At 43.4% G+C, this 23,772-nt stretch overlaps 1 protein-coding gene across 1 annotated transcript in view; it reads left to right on the top strand.

Moving 5' to 3' along the window:
• fam32a (family with sequence similarity 32 member A) overlaps nucleotides 1-21,967 on the top strand; it is a 28,805-nt gene extending 6,838 nt beyond the window's left edge. The window contains exons 3-4 of the mRNA XM_060846221.1: nucleotides 6,827-6,880; nucleotides 21,111-21,967. Of these exons, the coding sequence (XP_060702204.1) occupies nucleotides 6,827-6,880; nucleotides 21,111-21,179 (123 nt within the window). The 3' untranslated portion in view covers nucleotides 21,180-21,967. The remainder of the gene's footprint in view (nucleotides 1-6,826; nucleotides 6,881-21,110) is intronic.
• Nucleotides 21,968-23,772: the final 1,805 nt, after the last annotated feature.

The following is a 23,772-nucleotide window of genomic DNA, read 5'->3' as shown; positions in this document are numbered from 1 at the left end:
AGATTCGAGAGGCAGATTCCCTTCCTGTGAAGACACTAATGAACTTGGGATTTTGATGACAGTTCAGTAATTTCAGATTCTGGCTTTATTCATCCCAGATTTATTTATTTCATAGAAATCCGTACAGTGTGGAAGCAGGCTACTCAGTCCATCAAGTCCACACCACCCCATCCAAAGAGCATCCCACCAAGATGAATAAACTGATCAAAGTTTGGGAGAAGATTTGTAGCTCGGGTGCTCGTTGTTGTGGTTCTGTTCGCCGAGCTGGGAGTTTTTGTTGCAAACGTTTCGTTCCCTTTCTAGGTGACATCCTCAGTGCTTGGGCACCTCCTGTGAAGCGCTTCTGTCATGTTTCCTTCGGCATTTATAGTGGCTTGTCTCTGCTGCTTCCAGTTGTCAGTTGCTGTCCGCTGCAGTGGCCGGTATATTGGGTCCAGGTTGATGTGTTTGTTGATAGAATCAGTGGATGAGTGCCATGCCTCTAGGAAATCCCTGGCTGTTCTCTGTTTGTTTGGCTTGTGCTATAATAGTAGTGTTGTCCCAGTCAAATTCATGTTGTTTGTCGTCTGTGTGTGTGGCTACTAAGGATAGCTGGTCGTGTCGTTTCGTGGCTAGTTGGTGTTCGTCGATGCGGGTTGTTAGCTGTCTTCCTGTTTGTCCTATGTAGTGTTTTGTGCAGTCCTTGCATGGGATTTTGTATACTACGTTGGTTTTGCTCATGCTGGGTATTGGGTCCTTTGTCCTGGTGAGTTGTTGTCTGAGAGTGGCTGTTGGTCTGTGTGCTGTTATGAGTCCTAGTGGTCGCAGCAGTCTGGCTGTCAGTTCGGAAATGCTCCTGATGTATGGTAATGTGGCTAGTCCTTTGGGTTGCGGCATGTCCTCGTTCCGTTGTCTTTCCCTTAGGCATCTGTTGATGAAATTGTGTGGGTATCCGTTTTTGGTGAATACCCTGTATAGGTGTTCTTCTTCCTCTTTTTGCAGTTCTGGTGTACTGCAGTGTGTTGTGGCCCGTTTGAATAGTATCCTGATGCAACTTCGTTTGTGTGTGTTGGGGTAGTTGCTTTCATAGTTCAGGACTTGGTCTGTGTGGGTGGCTTTTCAGTATACCTCCATGCTGAATTCTCCATTCGGTGTTCTCTGTACCATCACGTCTAGGAATGGGAGCTGGTTGTCCTTTTCTTCCTCTCTCGTGAATCGGATTCCTGTGAGCGTGGCGTTGATGATCCGGTGTGTGTTCTCTATTTCTGTGTTTTTAATGATTACAAAGGTGTCGTCCACATATCTGACCCAGAGTTTGGGTTGTATTTGCAGTAAGAGTGTTTGTTCTAACCTTTGTATTACTGCTTCTGCTATGAATCCAGAGATCGGTGAGCCCATGAGTCATCAATGCCACACTCACAGGAATCCGATTCACGAGAGAGGAAGAAAAGGGCAACCAGCTCCCATTCCTAGACGTGATGGTACAGAGAACACCGAATGGAGAATTCAGCATGGAGTTATACAGAAAAGCCACACACACAGACCAAGTCCTGAGCTATGAAAGTAACCACCCCAACACACACAAACGAAGTTGCATCAGGACACTATTCAAAAGGGCCACAACACACTGCAGTACACCAGAACTGCAAAAAGAGGAAGAAGAACACCTATACAAGGTATTCACCCAAAACAGATACCCCCGCAATTTCACCAACAGATGCCTAAGGGAAAGACAACGGAACGAGGACATGCTGCAACCCAAAGGACTAGCCACATTACCATACATCAGGAGCATTTCCAAACTGACAGCCAGACTGCTGCGACCACTAGGACTCATAACAGCACACAAACCAACAGCCACTCTCAGATAACAACTCACCAGGACAAAGGACCCGATACCTAGCATGAGCAAAACCAACGTAGTGTACAAAATCCCATGCAAGGACTGCACAAAACACTACATAGGACAAACAGGAAGACAGCTAACAACCCGCATCGACGAACACCAACTAGCCACGAAACGACACGACCAGCTATCCTTAGTAGCCACACACACAGACGACAAACAACATGAATTTGACTGGGACAACACTACTATTATAGCACAAGCCAAATAGAGAACAGCCAGGGATTTCCTAGAGGCATGGCACTCATCCACTGATTCTATCAACAAACACATCAACCTGGACCCAATATACCGGCCACTGCAGCGGACAGCAACTGACAACTGGAAGCGGCAGAGACAAGTCACTATAAATGCCGAAGGAAACATGACAGAAGCGCTTCACAGGAGGCTCCCAAGCACTGAGGATGCCACCTAGAAAGGGGATGAAACGTTTGCAACAAAAACTCCCAGCTCGGCGAACAGAACCACAACAATGAATAAACTGAATTTAACTTTGATTAACTGACTTTAATTAGCTGGATTTAAAAGTTCCAGCTGAAGTGAGAGAATGGGAGTACCAAGCTTTGTTGGTCCAAGTCCCTGGATTCCTTGCCTAGTTGCAGAACCATTTTGCTTTTGTACCCCTAAAATGGAAAGACGCAAATGTGGAAAAGAGAAACTGGAGCAGGGAAACATGTTCAGAAGGAGGAAGCTGCAAACTGATGCAATCTGAAATTAACAGAAAAAGCTAGAAGCAGCTAGTAAACTAATTTAAAAGGTAAGCCAGAACTGCAGGTGACTGCTGATCCCTCCGTTGGTTCGAACTCTGAGGGAGTACTGTGAGCCCTCTAGCCTGCTGGCTGCACCTGACCCCTATCTGCACTGCCACTTTGTTCCTTATCCTAACAAAGTGACTGATCTAGTTTGTGTTTGAAGCTGTTGCAGTTGGTGCTTGTCATTTCTTGTGTGGTCCCATTTCCTGTTGCTGTTCAGTCTGTTTTGTATGTAAAGGTTGCGTTTTCATATCTGCAAAGTGTGGAAATTGAATTAAGTATCAGTAATTTCAACAATGAAGTTTCCAGTGTTTAACATAAAGCATTATTTATTCTCACATACTCAAAACATGATATCACACACACTGTATTTGTAACTTTTGTGAACGGTGTTACAAGTTATGGTTAGCTCTGTCTTTGGTTTATGATCTCTGTCTCCTGTATCACAGGCCTGGTTTTTTGATTGAAGTGAATTCTTTAAAGTTGAAGTGAGGATCTTAGCAGACTGGGAGGTTCATTGTCATTAATTCTTGGTGATGGGATCTCAAGTGGTGGGGGAGTTCCTTCTGTTGGCACCTTCACTTGCAGTTGCTAGGTGATATCAAAAGTGAACAGCAGCATGGACCTTTTAAAAAAATCATTCATGGGAAATGGCTACTTCCGGTATGTCAGCATTTAATAACTGTCACTAGTTGTTCTGGAGAGGGTGGTGGTGAGCTGCCTGGTTGAACTGCTGCAGACATTGGGTGTAGGGACACTAGAGTCCTGTTAGAAAAGGAATTATAGAGTCATAGGTAACTGACAGAACAGCAATGTATTTTCAAATCAAGGATGAAGTATGAACTTGCAGGTGGTGGAACCCTGTACAGCTGTTACCTCTGTCCTTCTAAGTGATAGAGGTTGTGGGTTTGGACTATGCAAGGTAAGTTTACTGCCGTGTATCTTGAACATGGTGCCTGAGAGAACAAGAAGTGAATTACACGCTGCAAGATTCCTAGCTTTTGATCTCCCTTTGTAGCTGTGAACTGTACAGAAATGGATATTTTACCACCTCTAACCTCGTGATGGAGGGAAGAACATTGATAAAGCAGCAGAAGATAAGGTAGTATCCTCGGTCCAACCAACAAAGAGTTCTTGTTGTGGCAGCGTCCCTACCTTTGAGCCAGGAGGTCATGGTTCAGGTCCCTGTGTCAGAGGTGAATTATAACATCTCTAAATGGGTAGATTTTTAAAAAACGTTTACCCAAGGGAAATCCTGGAATGATATCCTGGAGTTGAGTTACTAATCTCCAACAACGACAGCTATCTTTCCTAATACAAAATATGACAGTACCCAGTGGGGGGTTTGCTCCCTGAATCTCATTGACTTTGGTTAGAACTCCTGACGTCACGCTATTTGGTCAAAAGCTGTCTTTCGCTTCATGTCACTATCATGCTAACCTCACATAGAAAGCACAGTTCTTTGGCCTATATCTGGACCAAGACTGTAAGGATGTCAGGAACCAAATGACCACGGCAGAACGCTAACTGTTGATGACTTTCTTCATTACTTTGCTGGTGATCAAGAGTAGAGTAATAGGACAGTAATTGGCCATACTTGGATAATATTCCACATTGTTGGTTAGCAGCACTGGCCCCCGATCATGTGAATCTGGCAGCATCTATCAAGAGAAAATTTCTTTAGCCCATAATGACTCTTCTTCAAAGCCAAGGCATACTGGTCATCAAATGTTAACTCTGTTTCTGTATCCAAAGTTGATGCCAAACATGCTGTGTTTCGCCAGCATTGTCTGTGTTGTTTCGGATTTCCAGCAGGATTTTGCTTTTACGAATTCACAGTCCTTTCCAAATGTCGGGTAGTGTGTGTTGCTTCTAAAATACCGTGTTGTTGTTTAATGCTCTGAGAGTATGAGACTGTCTTTATTTTTAATGACCCAGTTAATTTGACAGGTGGGTCTGCCATACAAGGAGCATGGCACAAGGCTAATACTGGTACAGGAGGAAAGGGAGATCTGATTAAAACATATACAATTTGAATAAGGGCTAGGCTAGATGCAGAGAATTTTGTTTTCCCCTGGTTAGAACTGGATTACAATTTCAGAATATGGGGTAGACCATGTAGGACTAAGATGAGGAAATATCTCTTTATAGAGTCATATAGATGTACAGCACGTAAGCAGACCCTTCGGTCCAACTTGTAAATGCCGACCAAATATCCCAACCCTATCTAGTCATTATCTGCCAGCACCCGGCCCATATTCCTCCAAACCCTTCCTACTCGTTTACTCAGAGGGTAGTGACCCTGTGGAATTTGCACCCACAAAAAGACCAACTCATGAAGTGCATTCATTAAAGTTTTTGCTACTTATTTTGACAAGGGGTTTTGGAGAGCAAAATGGTCATATGGTCTTGAGATAGACACTCAGCCATGATCATGTTGAATAGCAGAGCAGGCTCGAAGAGTAGAATGGCCTACACCTGCTCCTAGTTTTGATAAAATCCCTTCTGAATTGATTAAGGAAAGGGCATTGATTCACATTCATTTGAAATGTTCCTTGGAGTGGTTTTAATCCACAAAAGCAGATGTGAGAACCCCAGGCAATCATGTTTTCTGGGCTTTTCTGTGCAGTTTTTAAAATGTAAAAGTCTTGGTTCAAATGCAGCATATGCTAGACTACTATAAACTGTCAAAACGTAAAACCTGAAAGGGAACGTAATGTTGCCTGTGATCTAAACGAACCTGGTACCGAGCATGTTTGTGATCTGAGGACATAACCAGACTCGATTTTAAGAAAAGAACATGCTAGCCGTCGTCTTTTGAACAAAACATGGCGAGCACCGAAATCTCTGAAATCATGTCCATCAATCACGAAGGTCCTGGGCAGCTTGGGACTCCCTAAAAGGGAGAACAATTCAGGAGATCTTGGAACTGTGAATCAAAACTAGAAAAAAATTGGATATGCTCAAAAGACCAGCAAGCATCTGTGAATGTTTCATGTGTAAATCCTCAGTTATAACAGGAGTAAGTATGGATGAATGACATTTGAAAAGGAGGAAGACACTCCCTTTCCTTCTGCCTTGCGCGTGTTCTCACATATAAAATATTTAACGGGGAACAAGAAAACATTAGATGGCAGAATGATGATGGACAAAGTGTAAACATCATATCTACAGTTTCATTGTCTTCTGTTGTCCTCTAAAATACTTTCTGTCTTCCTGCCGCATCCCGTCCTTTCTCTCTGCCACCTGTAATGAGAGCATTCAATCTTTGAGAGAAGATGGGGAATGCATCATCAACAATTTAAAATGAATTTTACAGGTGGATGTTGAGAAGATGTTTCCCTTTTGGGAGAGACTGGAACTATGAAACAAATAAAGTGAGGGACCTGCAATTTAAGATCTGATAAAGGGTTTTTTTTTCCACTTGGAAGCTCGTGAACTCACGAGCTCTTTGGGACTCACTTGCCCAGACAGCATTACAACTGGGTCTTGAATATTTTAGAACAGAGATTCTCGACGCATGGCAGAATCAAATGACATCAAAGCTGGATAGGAAGTGGTTCTGAGGCCAGATCAGCCATGGTCATATTCAGTGCTTTGTATCATGGCTGATCTTCTGTTTCAACTCCACCCTCCCACACCATCTCTTTACTCCTTAGTTTTATTTTGATACAAGAGGCGTTGTCAGCTGCAGACATGAATATATTCAAAGAGTGAACATTCATAGCTGATTGAGATAGAGAATTCCAAAGATTCACAATTGTCCAAGTGAAGAAATTGCAAAATGATCAGCCCCTCAGTCACTGACTATGACCCTCTGTTCTAGATTCCCAGCCAGGGAAACATTTTCTCAACATCTGAGAATTTTGTATGTTTCAAGTAGATCACCACTCTGTCTATTAAACACCTGAGAACAAAGGCCTAATCCTATATACCCCATGAAACACCTTAAGACATGTTAAAAATGTTATTTAGTTTGGGAATATGCTGAGCTTGGACTGAAGGGTCTCTTTCTGTGCTGTATGACTCTATACAAATATGAGGATAAAGGGATCTTGCCAAACTTACAGTAGGTCTTTGATTAGACCGGTCTGCCTATAGATTTGCTCTCCTTACTGAAGGCAGTGTGGTTGCTTAGCTCAATGAGTACAGTCCTGTTCACTCATTTCCTGCTTTTGCATTTTTCCAGCAAATTGAAAGGATTCTGAAGAAAGCATCAAAAACTCACAAACAGAGTGTGGAGGTAAGATGTTAAGGTTTTTTTCATCTTTAATGTAAATGTTTTATTGATATTTCAATATTGATATTGAAATTCATATTACCTTTGAGATTTTTGCAGAATGCTTACAAATAGTCAATTTTTGTTTTGTCTAAAAATCTCCGAAAGAGAAGCCATTTCTAAGTTTTGAAATAGAAAATGAAACAGCAAAAGTAATAGAAGTAAGAATAGGAGAACATCAAGGTAATAGTGTTACCAGTGTTAAAATACATACTATTTGAGACCAAAATTGGACCAAGACCAAAGCAATAGATTGCAAAATGCTGATTTGGAAGGAATGACAAAACAATAAAGTGGGAAATAAACTGACAGGAGAGCTTTAGGAGAATGTATTAAAGACACTTCTTCAAATGAGTAAAATAAAGATGTGTAAAAATATTCTACAAGCACGTTGCCTAATGAAAAGTCAGGATTAGAGTCTGACCGTCAAGAAACATGTGGAAAACTCACAGATATTGAGTGAACTGCATTGCCTTACTGTTTACCGGGAAGACGAACATAATGGATCTGCTGTTGAAGAGGAGATCGAAGTAGACGCATGTAAGATAAATGAGAAATGGATCAAATTTAAGCAAGGATCCAGATATATTACATCCAGGCAACATATTAAAAGTAGTTGGGGAAGAGATAATGGGGATACTGTTTTATGTTTATCTACACTAATTATGAAAGGGAATAATGCCACCCAGAAGACCTACAAACAGATAATTTGATTCCTGCATTTAATCAGAATCATAGAATTCCTATAGTGTGGAAGCAGGCCATTTGGCACAATGAGTCCACCTCAACCCTCTGAGGAACATCTCACCTAGATCGACCCCTCCCACCACCACGCCCCCAACTTCCCCTACCCTATAATCCTATTTTTCCCATGGCTAATCCACCCAGCCATGCACATCCCTGGATACTATGAGCAATTTGGCATGGCCAGTTTACTTGACCAATCCAGCTAACATCTTTGGACTGTGGGAGGAAACCAGAGCACCTGGTGGAGACCCAAGCTGTCACAAATTGAATGTGTAAACTCCACGCAGACAGTTGCCTGAGGGTGAAATGGAACCCGGTTCCTGATGCTGTGAGGCATCAGTGCTAACTTGAGTCACTGTGCCACCCAGAAGATAGAACAAGTCCAGGGAACTGCAGACTCATGTGCTTAATGCTGGTGATGGGAAGGACAATGGAACCTTACCCAAAGATTAAATAGAAAAACACCTAGAAACTTAAATTATTAAACAATAGTTCATGTGGATTGCAAAAGGTAAGGACATGAATGACCAAGCTTTGTGAATTTTATAGAGAAAGAACAGAAATAGGAGGTAAACGGTAAGGTATCATACAGTAAACTCATGACCTGTAATTGCTGTGACTTATTGTGTATGTAGCAGAATGGATAGCAGTCTGGATATAAAACAGTAGTAAAGTGAGAGGTAACTGCGAAGTAATATTCCACAGATTCTGGGATGACTCTCTACCATTTATGTTAATGATTTGGATTAGGAAATAGAGTGCATTTTCAAAATATCTAGGTGCTAAATTTGGCTTGTGATTAATACCAAGGAAGACTGACAAATTACACAATTACATTAATAAACCTGGATAATGGACATACATTTGGTAAATCAATTTCTGAATTGTATGTGAGCTGATGCATTTTTATAAGGATATGGATTTCCTATTGCTGCAAAAAAAATCGAACTGAAATAGAGCAGCAAAGGGGGATTTATGTGTAGAGATAAACAAATCACATTAAGTAATAGCACAGGTTAATAGCCCAACACATCAACTTCTTCCTGTCTCTCTGTTGGCATCCTGTGTATGGCTCAGCGAAATATTCATTGCTGACCCTTTCTGGGCCACAGACCCAACCAGCTCATTCGCTTTCCATGAGAACTTTCCCATATAGTGATTCCACTAAGTGCTAACCTTTTCCACCTCATTTCCATCTGTCTCACCCTTCTTAATGCTGAAGCTTAAATGTAATAGCAACCTGCTTCTTCATTTTCAAACCAGGTTTAATGAAGGTGAATTTTGAGGTGTCGGTTGGCAAAATGCCCAATGAGGTTTTGCTTGGCATAGGGTAGCAAAACTCCAGCACTGGGGCCACTGTACAAATGTCTTATTGATATGTGGAGAAACACAAACAATACATATCACTGGGGAGTGTCACCGCTTAGAGACTAATCACCCAAACTCAACAGGTAAGGAAATTGTTCCTTGGGTTTGGGGATTTGCACTCATTTTATCAGTAAAAATGCTGATCCTGTGGTCTCTGTCACCAATCAGTTATTGGCCCGTTATCAACTTTATTTCATGGGTGCTGACCTGATGTGTATTTCCAGCCTTTGCTGATTTCATTTCCGATCTCCAGCATCCACAATGTTTGCTTTTGAGTTGGAATGGTATGCAAGCTCTTGTGGGTGACTTGTATTGACTCCAAGTTAAAAAACACCCAGGTCTTAAAATTCTGATTTGTGTTTTCAAATCCTACAATGGGGTTGATGCTGTCAATATTTATCTCCTCCATCCCCAGAATCCACTGTAATGTATTCATTCTGATTTCTCGAGCATCGACGGCTTCAAATGTCGCACCAAAACAGGCTGTGCATTCAGTTATCAACAGATGAAGTACTGGAACGGTTTCCATAAACCCCTCCACTTCTCTTTCCTCCTTTTTAGGCCCTCCTTGAAACCTACCTGTTGACTGAGATCATCTGCCCTAATTCTTCCTCATGTGGCTTGGTGCCAGATTTGTATTTTAATAATTCTATGAAGCACCTTGAGACTTTTTAATGTTTTCCAGGCAAATGTGAGGTGATGCATTTTGGGAAGTCTAATTCTAGAGCAAACTATACTGTAAATGGAAGAGCCTTGGGAAAAGTTGAAGAGCAGAGAGATCTGGGATTTCAGGTCCATTGTACCCTGAAGTGGCTGCACAGGTGGATAGAGTAGTTAAGAAGGCATATAGTATGCTTGCCTTCATTGGACAAAGTATTGAGTGTAAGAGCTGGCAGGTCATGATAAAATTGTGCAAGATTTTGGTTCAGCCACATTTAGAATACGCGTACAGTTCTGGTCGCCACATTACCAAAAAGATGTGGACACTTTAGAGAGGGTGCAGAGAAGGTTTACGAGGATGTTGTTTGGCATGGAAGGTGCTAGCTCTGAAGAGAGGTTGAATAGGTTAGGTTTGTTTTCATTAGAAAAAGATTTATGGGGGGGACCTGATCGAGGTTTACAAAATCATGAAGGGTATAGACAGGGTAAACAGAAATAAGCTTTTTCCCAGGGTGAGGGATTCAATAACACAGTCATGTGTTCAAGGTGAGAGGTGAAAGGTTTAAGGGGATACAGGCGGAAAGTACTTTATACAGAGGGTGGTAGGTACTGGAATGCATTGCCAGCAGAGTTAGTAGAGGCAGGCACAGTAGATTCATTTATGATGGATTTGGACTGATGCATGAGTAGGTGGGGAGCAGATGGATACAGATACTTAGGAATTGGGCAATAGGTTTAGACAGTGGATCAGTTCAGGCTTGGAGGACCGAAGGGCCTGTGAATTTTCTTTGTTCTTTAAAGATGTTGTCAAATACAAGAGTAAAAGGGTCTTGCTAAGGTTATGTAGGTCTTTGATTAGACTGGGACTGAAAATGTGTTGCTGGAAAAGCGCAGCAGGTCAGGCAGCATCCAAGGAGCAGGAGAATCGATGTTTCAGGCATGAGCCCTTCAGCCCTTCCTGAAGAAGGGCTCATGCCCGAAACGTCGATTCTCCTGCTCCTTGGATGCTGCCTGACCTGCGCTTTTCCAGCAACACATTTTCAGCTCTGATCTCCAGCATCTGCAGTCCTCGCTTTCTCCTTTGATTAGACTGGACGGGTGTACAGTTTTAGTATACTTACTAAAGGCAATATTAATCAAAGAAAACATTCAAGACCAATATTGACTTTTTGAGTACAAAGGGAATATAGGTAAGTGAAGGGTTAACAGCAACAGCGTTAGTGAATGGTTTGAGGGAGCCAAAGGATATCGAGCATTGTGTTTCTATTTGATAGGATGAACTAAGAATGCTTCCAATTAAGACCATAAGACATAGAAGTGGAAGTAAGGCCATTCGACCCATTGAGTCCACTCCGCCATTCAATCATGGCTGATGGGCATTTCAACTCCACATTCTCCACGTAGCCCTTAATTCCTTGTGACATCAAGAATTTATCAATCTCTGCCTTGAAGACATTTAGCGTCCTGACCTCCACTGCACTCTGCGGCAATGAATTCCACAGGCCCACCACTCTCTGGCTGAAGAAATGTCTCCATGTTTCTGTTCTGAATTTACCCCCTCTAATTCTAAGGCTGTGTTCACGGGTCCTAGTCTCCTTGCCTAACAGAACCAATTTCCTAGCGTCCACCCTTTCCAAGCCACGTATTGTTTGGTCGTTACCTTAGTGACTAACAAGTAAATTCAAGAAAGGTTCTTCACCCAGAGAATGTGTAACGTGCTGCTGCAGGAACAGCTGAGCTGGAAGAGCATAGATACATTTATGTTGCCTCTCGACAAGCACAAGGGACAAAAAATAGGAGCAGTGTTCCCTCTGAATTGCAGTTGCACGGAGGTACCACACGTCAGTCAGCGTGCTGACAGATTGACTTCCAATTCCAGACGTTACTGCTGCAAAGAAACCTCAGAAATCTGTATAACAAGGATGCAGATTTGGAGGATGGGGGTGATGATGTTGAAGAGAAGAGGCTGATAGGATGAGGTGAGGTGAAGGTGACAGAGAAGAAACATGTATAGATCATAAACCAGTTGATCCAGTTGGCCTAGGTCTGTCCTCCCCTATATCCAGGGCCCCAAACAGTCCTTCCAGGTGAGATCTGCATCTCCTCCAACCTAGTCTGCTGCTTCTGGTGTTCCTGTTGTTGTCTTCTCCACATCGGTGAGACCCAATGTAGACTAGGTGTCTGTTTTGCCAAGCATCTACATCTGGCCTGAAAGGGCCAGCCTGATCTCCCGGTCATCGCCCATTTCAATTCCCCTTCCCACTCCTACTCTGACATATCCATCCTTGGCTTCCTCCATTGCCACTGTGAATCAGACCACAAATTGGAGGAACAACACCTTGTTTTCTGCCTGGGCAGCCTACAGCCTGGAGGTCTCAATATTGAATGCTCCAATTTCAAATAACCTTCCCACCCATCCCCTGGCTCTCTTTCCACCCCCGACACCCCCCTTCCCTTCCAGCTACCAACCAGATTCATCCCTCCCATCGACCAACCAGGTCATGCCTGTCGAAGCCTCCCCGAGAATTTTAATGGGTAAGGGAGGTCTTCCTACTGGAGTCTACTCAACCTTCTCTGGTTCTTTTCCTGAGAGATCGTTCAATTGCCAGGAATAAAAGTCTTACAATCAGTCCACTAAAGGTTTAGCACATTTATTTAAATATTTATTACAGTGTCACGGTTACAGATTAACAATACACTAAGCCCTAGTTGAAGCAGAGGTTCTAAAACCTCAGCAGAGTAGCGGTATCAGCACTTACCACCTCGTGCTCTCAGAGACTACTCCAAAAATGGCGCACTCAATCTTTTGTGTTTATATGATTTTTGTCCACTAAACATGTCAATCAAACTCATGCTGACGAACACAATGTCCTCCCCACATTTCTGCTGTGATGAACTGTTAGTCTTTTGATTACATTACTAGAATAGCGATGATGAAACTGCCCTTGTACTGACTTGGGCGATGACATTAAGTGTTGATATCCTCTCAGGTTTGGTCACATACTCATTACCTCATGTCCTTGTTTAAATCTGATCACTGACTTTTTTTATGTCTTAAACGCATTCCTCATTGTTTTCCACCACACCACACATGATTGGTCAAACCCCTATTGTCATTCCTTGTAAGTACTTGAAGTGATCTGTTAAAGGCTTTTGCTCCTCCTTAATGACTAATTGTTAAGTTTCATAGCTGCCTAAATTTGTTCTTGTACAGAGCTGGACTACTTGCTTTTCCCAGCGAAGTTGTCTTTCTTAATACGTTTTCCTTTTGCTTTATTTCTAATATTCTTTGGGTTCTTTAATTTTATGCTTTCCCTTTGTGTCCTTCCTCATACCCAGCATTTGTGGTCACCTCACCATTCTGTTCCCCCACTGCCCTCCCTCTGTCGTTCCCTCTGCCCCCATATCCAATCCTGAAGAAGGGTTATACGCAAACAGTTGACTTCACCTCCTGATGCTGCCTTCTTCCAGCCTCCTGTTTGTCTACTTAGATCTGTCTTGTAGACATTGTGTAATCTCCTATCAGATCCTTTATTGGTCAGCGTATTGAGTACAGGGGTTGGGAGGGAGGTCATGTTGCGGCTGTACAGGACATTGGTCAGGCCACTGTTGGAATATTGCGTGCAATTCTAGTCTCCTTCGTATCGGAAAGATGTTGTGAAACTTGAAAAGGTTCAGAAAAGATTTACAAGGATGTTGCTCGGGTTGGAGGATCTGAGCTACAGGGAGAGGCTGAACAGGCTGGGGCTGTTTTCCGTGGAGCGTCATGGGCTGAGGGGTGACCTTATTGAGGTTTACAAAATCATGAGGGACATGGGCAGGATAAATAGGCAAAGTCTTTTCCCTGGGGTCAGGGAGTCCAGAACTAGAGGGCATAGGTTTAGGGTGAGAGGGGCAAGATATAAAAGAGACCTAAGGGGCAACTTTTTCATGCAGAGGGTGGTACGTGTATGGAATGAGCTGCCAGAGGATGTGGTGGAGGCTGGTACAATTGCAACATTTAAGAGGCATTTGGATATATATATGAATAGGAAGGGTTTGGAGGGATATGGGCCAGGTGCTGGCAAGTGGGACTAGATTGAGTTGGGATATCTGGTCAGCATTTGTGGTCACCTACAGGTGACCAGTTAGTCGCGGTTAAGTTTTTTTTAACGGTTTAAATTTAAAAGTTTTTTTTAAAAGCGCGGAGCAGACCCGGAAGCTGGTGTAGCGCAAGCTTACCTGGGTAGGTTTTCCCAATAAAGGCGCGCAGGAGAGGAACCCGAGGCACTACAGGGGTAGTGCCTCCCACCTGCCCTCCTCTAATCCTCTAACCTAATAATAAAACTCGTTGTGGTAAGCAGGTAAGAGCTGCATTTTGCTTGTTTTATTCTTTAGACCTAGTTTTTTTTAAGGTTACTTTTAGAGGGATGGGAGTGAAGGCAGTGCAATGTTCCTCTTGCAACGTGTTTGAGGTGAGGGATGCCATAGTCGTCCCTGCTGATTACACTTGCAGGAAGTGCACCCATCTCCAGCTCCTCCAAGACCGTGTTAAGGAACTGGAGCTGGAGTTGGATGAACTTAGGATCATTCGGGAGGCAGAGGGGGTCATAGATCGGAGCTTTAGGGAAGTAGTAACTCCAAAGATTGCAGACAGATCGGTGACAGTTAGGGGGACTGGGAGGAAGCAGCCAGTGCAGGGACCCCCTGCGGTTGTTCCCCTCAAGAACAAATATACCGTTTTGGATACTTGTGGGGGGGGGGACTTACCAGGGGTAAGCAATGGGGTTCAGGCCTCTGGCACGGAGCCTGTCCCGGTTGCTCAGAAGGGAAGGGTGGAGAAGAGCAGAGCAATAGTTATTGGGGACTCAATAGTTTGGGGCACAGATAGGCGGTTTTGCGGGGGCGAGAGAGACTCACGTTTGCTATGTTGCCTCCCAGGTGCAAGGGTACGTGACGTCTCTGATCGTATTTTCCGGGTCCTTAAGGGGAAGGGGGAGCAGCCCGAAGTCGTGGTCCACATTGGGACCAAAGACCTAGGTAGGAAGAGGGATGAGGATGTTAGGCAGTCTTTCAGGGAGCTAGGTTGGAAGCTCAGAGTTAGAACAAACAGAGTTGTTGTCTCTGGTTTGTTATCTGTGCCACGTGATAGAGAGTCGAGGAATAGGGAGAGAGAACAGTTAAATGCGTGGCTACAGGGATGGTGTGGGAGGGAGGGATTCCGATATCTGGATAACTGGGGTTCTTTCTGGGGAAGGTGAGACCTCTATAAACAGGATGGTCTACACCTGAACCTGAGGGGCACCAGTATCCTTGGGGGGAGGTTTGCTAGTGCTCTTTGGGGGGGTTTAAACTAACTCTGCAGGGGCATGGGAACCTAGACTGTAGCATTAGGGTGCAGGACCTGGAGTGTAGGGAGGTTAGGAACATGGCATCAATCTCGAAGAAGGGTGCCTATAAACAGGAAGGTGGCTTGAAGTGTGTATACCTCAATGCAAGAAGTATACGAAATAAAGTAGGTGAACTTGCAGCGTGGGTTGGTACCTGGGATTTTGATGTTGTGGCTATTACAGAGACATGGGTAGAACAGGGACAGGATTGGCTGTTGCACGTTCCAGGGTTTAAATGTTTTAGTAGTGTCAGAGGTGGGGGTAAAAGAGGGGGAGGTGTGGCATTGCTTGTCAAGGATAGTTTTACAGCGGTGGAAAGGACGATGGATGAAGACTCGCCATTTGAGGTAGTTTGGGCTGAGGTTAGAAATAGGAAAGGTGAGGTCACCCTGTTAGGAGTTTTCTACAGGCCTGCTAATAGTCCTAGAGACGTAGAAGAAAGGATTGCGAGGATGATTCAGGAGAAGAGTGAAAGTAATAGGGTGGTTGTTATGGGGGACTTTAACTTTCCAGATATTGACTGGGAAAGCTGTAGCTCGAGTGCGTTAGATGGGTCGGTGTTTGTCCAATGTGTGCAGGAGGGTTTCCTGACACAATATGTAGACAGGCCAACAAGAGGTGAGGCCATACTGGATTTGGTTCTGGGTAACGAACCAGGCCAGGTGTTAGAATTGGAGGTAGGTGAGCACTTTGAGGACAGTGACCACAATTGGTGACTTTTACTCTAGTGATGGAGAGGGATAGGTGTGCTCTGCAGGGCAAGAGTTATAGCTGGGGACAGGGAAATTATGATGCGGTGAGGCATGACTTAGGATGCGTGGCTTGGAAAAGTAGGCTTCATGGGAAGAACACAAATGATATGTGGAGATTGTTCAAGGAACAGCTAATGGGTGTCCTTGATAAGTATGTACCTGTGAGGCAGGGAGGAAAGGGTCGTGTGAGGGAGCCATGATTTAATTAGGAATTGGAATCCCTTGTAAAAGGGAAGAGGGCGGCCTATGTAAAGATGAGGCGTGAAGGTTCAAGGGCGATTGAGAGTTATAAGGTAGCCAGGAAGGATCTGAAGAGAGAGCTAAGAGCATCAAGGAGGGGACATGAAAAGTCCTTGGTTGGTAGGATTAGGGAAAACCCAAAGGCTTTTTATAGGTATGTCAGGAATAAAAGAATGACTAGGGTAGGAATAGGTCCAGTCAAGGATAGTAGTGGGAAGTTGTGCGTGGAGGCTGAAGAGATTGGAGAGACACTGAATGAATACTTTTCGTCCGTATTCATTCAGGAACAGGACATTGTTGCCGATGTGAATATTAAGTCACAATTAATTAGAATGGATGGCTTTGAGGTATGTAGGGAAGAAGTGTTGGAAATTTGTAAAAGGGTGAAAATAGATAAGTCTCCTGGGCCTGATGGCATTTATCCTAGGATTCTCTGGGAAGCAAGGGAGGAGATTGCGGAGCCATTGGCCTTGATGTTTATGTCCTCGTTGTCTACAAGAATAGTGCCAGAAGACTGGAGGATAGCAAATGTGGTCCCCTTGTTCAAGAAGGGGAGCAGGGATAACTCTAGTAACTATAGGCAGGTGAGTCATACTTCTGTTGTGGGCAAAGTCTTAGAGAGAATTGTAAGTGATAGGATTTATGAACATCTGGACAGGAATAATGTGATCAAGGATAGTCAGCATGGTTTTGTGAAGGGCAGATCATGCCTCACAAACCTTATTGAATTCTTTGAGAAGGTGACTAAGGAGGTGGACGAGGGTAAAGCGGTAGATGTGGTGTATATGGATTTTAGTAAGGCATTTGATAAGGTTCCCCATGGTAGGCTACTGCAAAAAATACGGAGGTTAGATTAGATTAGATTACTTACAGTGTGGAAACAGGCCCTTCGGCCCAACAAGTCCACACCGACCCGCCGAAGCGCAACCCACCCATACCCCTACATTTACCCCTTACCTAACACTACGGGCAATTTAGCATGGCCAATTCACCTGACCTGCACATCTTTGGACTGTAGGAGGAAACCAGAGCACCCGGAGGAAACCCATGCAGACATGGGGAGAACGTGCAAACTCCACACAGTCAGTCGCCTGAGTCGGGAGGTATGGCATTGAGGGGGAGTTGGAGGTTTGGATTAGGAATTGGCTGGCTGGAAGGAGACGGGGGTAGTAGTTGATGGTAAAGGTTCATCTTAGAGTGCAGTTAGTGGCGGTGTTCCGCAAGAATCTGTTTTGGGACCATTGCTGTTGGTCATTTTGGGCTAGAAGGTTGGGTGAGCAAGTTTGCGGATGATATGAAAGTCGGTGGAGTTGTTGACAGTGAGGAAGGATGTGGCAGGTTACAGCGGGATATAGATAAGCTGCAGAGCTGGGCAGAAAGGTGGCAAATGGAGTTCAATGTAGCTAAGTGTGAAGTGATTCACTTTGGTAAGAGTAACAAGATGGAGTACTGGGCTAATGGTCGGATACTTGGTAGTGTGGATGAGCAGAGGGATCTTGGTGTCCATGTACACAGATCTCTGAAAGTTACCACCCAGGTAAATAGTGCAGTGAAGAAGGCATATGGCGTACTGGCTTTTATTGGTAGAGGAATTGAGTTCCAGAGTCCTGAGGTCATGTTGCAGTTGTATAAGACTCTGGTGCGGCCGCATCTGGAGTATTGTGTGCAGTTTTGGTCGCCGTACTATAGGAAGGATGTGGAGGCACTGGAACAGGTGCAGAGGAGATTTCCCAGGATGTTGCCTGGCATGGTAGGAAGATCGTATGAGGAAAGGCTGAGGCACTTGGGGCTGTTTTCATTGGAGAAAAGAAGGTTTAGGGGTGACTTGATAGAGTGTACAAGATGATTAGGGGTTTAGATAGGGTTGACCATGAGAACCTTTTTCCACGTATGGAGTCAGCTATTACGGGGGGCATAGCTTTAAATTAAGGGGAGGTAGGTATAGGACAGATGTCAGGGTTAGATTCTTTACTCAGCAAGTCGTGAGTTCATGGAATGCCCTGCCAGTAACAGTGGTGTACTCTCCCTCTTTATGGGCATTTAAATGGGCATTGGATAGGCATATGGAGGATAGTGGGCTAGTGTAGGTTAGGTGGGCTTGGGTCGGCGCAACATCGAGGGCCGAAGGGCCTGTACTGCGCTGTATTTTTCTATATTCTATGTTCTATGGATGGTTTGGACCGAAGGGTCTGTTTCTGTGCTGTACATCTCTATAATGTTACGGGGTTCTCTGCAATTGTTGTAGTGTCTGTTTTCTACCCCTGCATGGCGCTGTATAGCTGGAAAGAGTTGGAATAAGGCTGGTTCAGTTGGTGGTTAGAGCCCCATGCTGTGGGGTGGCTGTGACAGTACACTTCTGAGCTGTTCTACATCATCTGACATTTCCCTTGCACATGTGGCTAAACCAAACAACTAAAAACTAAAAGGAAATGACCTGCTGCTTCATGTAATGTATGACCATCTACTGTGTCTTCTCCCTCTGTCGTGCAGTCTCTGGAGTGGGGAAATAAACAACAGTCTGGTTATTATAGAATCTATTCTTAAACTGATGAGACTTACAAGTTTTTCAGAGAACTTCAAGAGGATTTAACATTTTGTGCACGGTCAAGTGACGAAGGAGCTTGTGATTTCAAATAAACCTGTTGGACTATTACCTGGTGTCGTTTGACTTCTGACTTTATTAAAGTATTCATCACCTGAAACCATCTCCTGTGATTTTGAGTACCTGTGAATGGGAAGGTCTCGAGGTTGCTCTATGAATGCTTGAGTATGTCTCCCAACATCAGGTGTTTGATGTGAGGTTACTGTATTTTAGTCTAACTAATATCTGAGAACCTACAGTAAACTCTGTTATCCTACATCGTACTGACCAGAATGAACGCTTAACAGAAATTTCCAACGTCTCCCAATTCCTTCCAATTTCAATTTTATTCTCCCCTTTTAGTAAAAAGCCATTTGGAAACTCAGTTGCCCCCAGTTACTGCTTGGAGCAGTTGTCAGTGATATTGACATTTGGATTTTGTTATTTTCCAAAGTTGATCTGGAGGTACATAATAAAGAATCAAATCTCTAGTGTTCAGTATCCATTTTCAGTGGAAGTTTCTCATCCCTGGGCATGTTGTCCTGATATAACATGCATTTTATAATTTATTGATAAAAATATATTGTTCAATCGCTGTACAGTTAAATCTGTTCAGAGTAGAGCTGATTATCTAAACAAGTGAAAGTTTCCATTTAGGTTGGTGTTCAGTTACAATGGTTTGTTTACTTCTGGTTTTATAGTAATCCCATACTGTCCCTCACCCCCCCCCCCCCCCCCCCCAACAACTCGGAAATAGAAGAGCAGCTTCACACTAACTAGCAATTTTAATTAGTTAACCATAACCAGCTACTTACTGAACATGCTGATTAACACAACTGTTCCTGTCATTTGAAAATGACCGTAATTAAAAGTAGGCGAAGGTGAGGACTGCAGATGCTGGAGATTAGAGTAAAGAGTGTGGGGTGGAAATACACAGCAGGTCAGGCAGCATCCAAGGAGCAGGAGAGTTGATGGTTCGAATTCCTGATGAAGGGCCTTTGCCCGAAATGTCGTCTCTCCTGCTCCTGTAAATAAAATTAGTTTCTTTGAAGGCAAATGCAGAATTTTGAAGTAACTAGTGTTTGAAGATTTCATTCTTGAGATATGGGAGTTGGCGATGAGGTCACCCATTCTTAATTGTCCCTGCAAAGTGCTTGATTGGCCTCTATCTGGAACTGTGTCAGTGTGTGGGGTGAAGCTAATCGCATAATGCTGTTAGGGATGGTGCTCCAGGGTTTTGACCCAATAACAGTGAAAGAAAGGCCAATGCATCTCAAGGATAGTCAGTTGACTTGATGACAAATTTTGAGGCAGTTGTTGAAACTAGTTTAAGTAGAATCACAGACTCCCAGGAGTGTTAACAACGCAGAAGGAGGCATTTTTGCACATTGTACCTGCACCATAAACGGCAAAACATTAGCCAAGAGAATGGCTGCTGGTATTTTATTTTTAAAAAAACCAAGTAAAAGTTTTCTTCAGCTCCATCCCAAATTGTAGCTTTCCTTTTACCTAAAAGGAAATTTCAGTTTAGCATCACTTTGAACAATTATACTTTATGATAACTGATTGTTTTGAGCTTTTGCTTTCCATTTTAATCTTTTGAGTAAGTAGTTCGTGGATGGCAATTAGCTCAGTGCAGAGTTGTCTTGATAGTATCTGTGCACATTGACTGCATTTCTGTTGTATTGTTAAGGATGAGGAGAGAAAATATTGTGTTTTGGATGAAGAGGAGTATGTGTTGCAGTTTGACCTTCAATGAGCTGCCACAGGAAGTACTGGAGGCTGGTACAATTACAATATTTAAAAGGCATCTGGATGGGTATATGAATAGGAAGGGTTCAGAGGGATATGGGGCAAATACTGGAAAATGGGATTCGATTAATTTAGGATATCTGTCCACATAGATGAATTGGACCGAAGGGTCTGTTTCCACGCTGTCCAAAGATGTGCAGGTTAGGTGGATTGGTCATGCTAAATTGTCCACTGTTCAAGGATTTTGTAGGTTGGGTGCATTAGTCAGGGGTAAAGTATAGGGGAATCGGTCTGGGTGTGTTACTCTTCAGAGGGTCGATGTGGACTTGTTGGGCCGAAGGGCCTGTTTCCACACTATAGGGATTCTATGATGATCTCTACGACTCTATGACTCTTGGGTTTTGGGTCTGGATGGGGTATGAGGGTGAGTCTGCTTGGCATCTACTGCCTACAAGAGTCCAAAAAGCTGGTCAAAACCAGCTCAGTTCCGAGTCGTGGGTTGATTGAGAGTCTGGCTCTGTCCAGAAGCAGGGGTGCCCTTTTGAAGACTCTTGTATATTCCAGATTTACTCCCTTTAGCATCCCCTCCACCAGCACTGCCATCCACTGTCCCTGAATCTCCACATCATACCCCAGCCCAGCCAGACTCTGAGTGGCTCCTCTGGGCACGAGTTGGTTTGTTTTGTTATCCAAAACACTAACTTGTCACTTTGCTTTTCTTGCAGGAATTTAACCGACATCTGGATACGCTCACAGAACATTATGATATTCCCAAAGTCAGCTGGACGAAATGAGATGCAGAAATCTTTTGGGCATCTTTTTATTGGGATTTTTTTGTTTTCTGAACTCATTGTATTTGCAGTAAATTAAAATGGATTTGCTGTCTGTATCAGTTGGTCTGTGAGGAAGAGACCTGAGCCGTTGCAGATTAATCTCTCATTCGACAGTTTAACAGTAAATATAATGTTTCTGTTGACCTGATTCTTGTGGTTACATATTCTCTAACTTTAGAACAGTTTGCAATGCTGTGAAAAAAAACAATAGCTGATCATGTGACTTCGAGTGAGGCGTCAACTATTCTGTGGCAGAATTGCTTTATTTCTCTCTAATTTATGCATAGTTGTGTCTTTCTGCAGTAATGTATCACAACATTCAGATCTGAAGCTAACCAGCTTGCTGATCCTTGCATAAATGGTGGGTATAGATTTTTTTTGTTTTAAACACACAATCCCTTTCAACCATAGTCAACATTGAATTAGTTTTGAATTTGTTTTTGAGTATGACTGAAAGGAAACTCATGGGCAGAGGGAGGGAAGTGGTGATTGTTGAATTTCTGTGATGTCACAGAAATTTTATAAAGGAGCTCATTGATATACCTTCTATTGTTGGGAGTCTGACCAAAGTTGATGCCATTCTATAACATGATTGGACTGTCAGCTGTACCTTTGAACTACATTCCTTCACATATTTCTATCAGTTGAGCTCTTGCCCTGTGGCTGAGCCAGATTCATTGGTTGCTGTTCATTAGGGTGCCTTCCTCCTGATGTTCAAAATCTGGCTAAATAAAACCTCTTAACATTCACTCCTGCCTTAGAAAAATATTTGTACTTTATGTAAAGCACTGATAATTTCCAGGAAAAGATTTTGCACACACAATTGTCCTTTAGCACACTCTGATATCTAGCTCTTTATTATACTTCTTTAAGGTTGGGCTGTGAGGATGAGGATTAGTTTGACATGATCAAAACAGGAGCTGAAAAGTGTGGCGCTGGGAAAGCACAGCAGGTCAGGCACCAGCCGAGGAGCAGGAGCATAAGCCCTTCATCAGGAATGAGTGCCTGCAATATCAGAATGAGAATGGAACATGAGGGGATATGCAATGTTTGATCATCACGTGAATGTAGAGTGCTGCCAGCTCCTCAAGCAGTTATTCCTGCTCGCTGGCAAGAGACCTTATCTTAAACCAATGATGTGTGCACGCAAAGTAACACACCACCTAAAACCATCGACTTTGGAACCCTTGGAAAATTCTGCCTATAAGTAATCATTTGAAAGAAAGAACCTGTTTTTATGTAGTCTGAGGTGTTCCCAAATCAGCTGCTGTTGTGAAAGCAGATCCCACAAACAAACCATGAAATACATGATATCATCTTCTTCCCATAACGAAGTCTGGATGGACCATCCAATATCAGACAGAGAACAGAAAATGACATTGAAATGACAAACCTGGTCTTATAGGGATATAACTGCTTGACTGGATCTGTGACAGGTGGAGGTGGAATCAGCAAGAGAGAAGTACTTGATCCTGTCGTCACCAGTCTTTCAGAGGCAGATGTTTGTCTAGTATTGGTAAAAGTGGCCACTGCACGGTCCTTCTGGGGGCAAGGTTCCATCTTCACATTGAGGATACCCTCCATGATGTGTGGCCAATGTGCTAAACAGCACAAATTTTGAACAGATCTAGCCACTCATCGCTTTTTAAGCTATTAGTAGCAGCAAAGTTTTTTTCTAACCACCATCTGTAAGCTCCCCTAGTCTATCATCACCCTGGTTCCAGGAGACATGTAGAAAGACACGTCAGACATACCTAAAAATGAGGTGTCAACCTGGTCAACAAACCACATTTGATGATTTGTATGGCAATTGATGAGCTAAGTTATCCTACAACCAACTGATCTGATCTAAGCTCTGCAGTCCTGCCACATCAAGTCATGAATGGTGATGGGTAAATGATTAAAGGAGGAGAAGGCTCTAAAAATATCTCCATCAATAAAGGGAGAGCCCAGGACATCAACGCAAAAGAAAGGCTGAGGAGTTTGCATCCGTTTTCAGCCAGATGTACTGGGTAAATGGCTGTCTTGGCCTCCTCCTGAGTTCTTCAGCATCACAATAGTCAAACAATTCAATTCAATTTGTGTGATATTGAGAAGCAGCTGAAGGAACTAGAAACTCTGACCTAACGATGTTCAGGCAATAATACTGAAGACCAGCATCCATGGAGAGAAAGCTGAGTTAATGTTTTGGGTCCAGTAACCCTTCTTCAGAATTGATTTTTAGCTAGGAAAAGCTTGTATTTATGCTGAAGGTGGGGCAAAGGGAAGAGTAAATGATAGGTGAAGATGGAGTCCAGAGAAAGAGAGAGAGCGAAACAGTTGATAAAGGATGGATAAAGATTAGCTTGAGAGAATCGATAGCTGCTATTGGGGATTGTTAGTGGCTGACAATGGGTTGTTTGTGGTGGATGGGGATGGTTCAGGCCTTTTTTTCCAGGAAGAAGTGGAGGGTCCTGAGAACATCACATGGGGGGATGGACATGTTTATGCTCTCTGACTCTCCAGTATCTGCACTATCTCAGTGTAAAGGGATTGCACATCCATGATGAAGAGG

The sequence above is a fragment of the Hemiscyllium ocellatum genome, chromosome 28 (genome assembly GCF_020745735.1).
Source record: "Hemiscyllium ocellatum isolate sHemOce1 chromosome 28, sHemOce1.pat.X.cur, whole genome shotgun sequence".
Taxonomy (NCBI): domain Eukaryota; kingdom Metazoa; phylum Chordata; class Chondrichthyes; order Orectolobiformes; family Hemiscylliidae; genus Hemiscyllium; species Hemiscyllium ocellatum.
The sequence above is the reverse complement of the archived record's forward strand: the minus strand, read 5'-3'. Positions and strand labels throughout refer to the sequence as shown.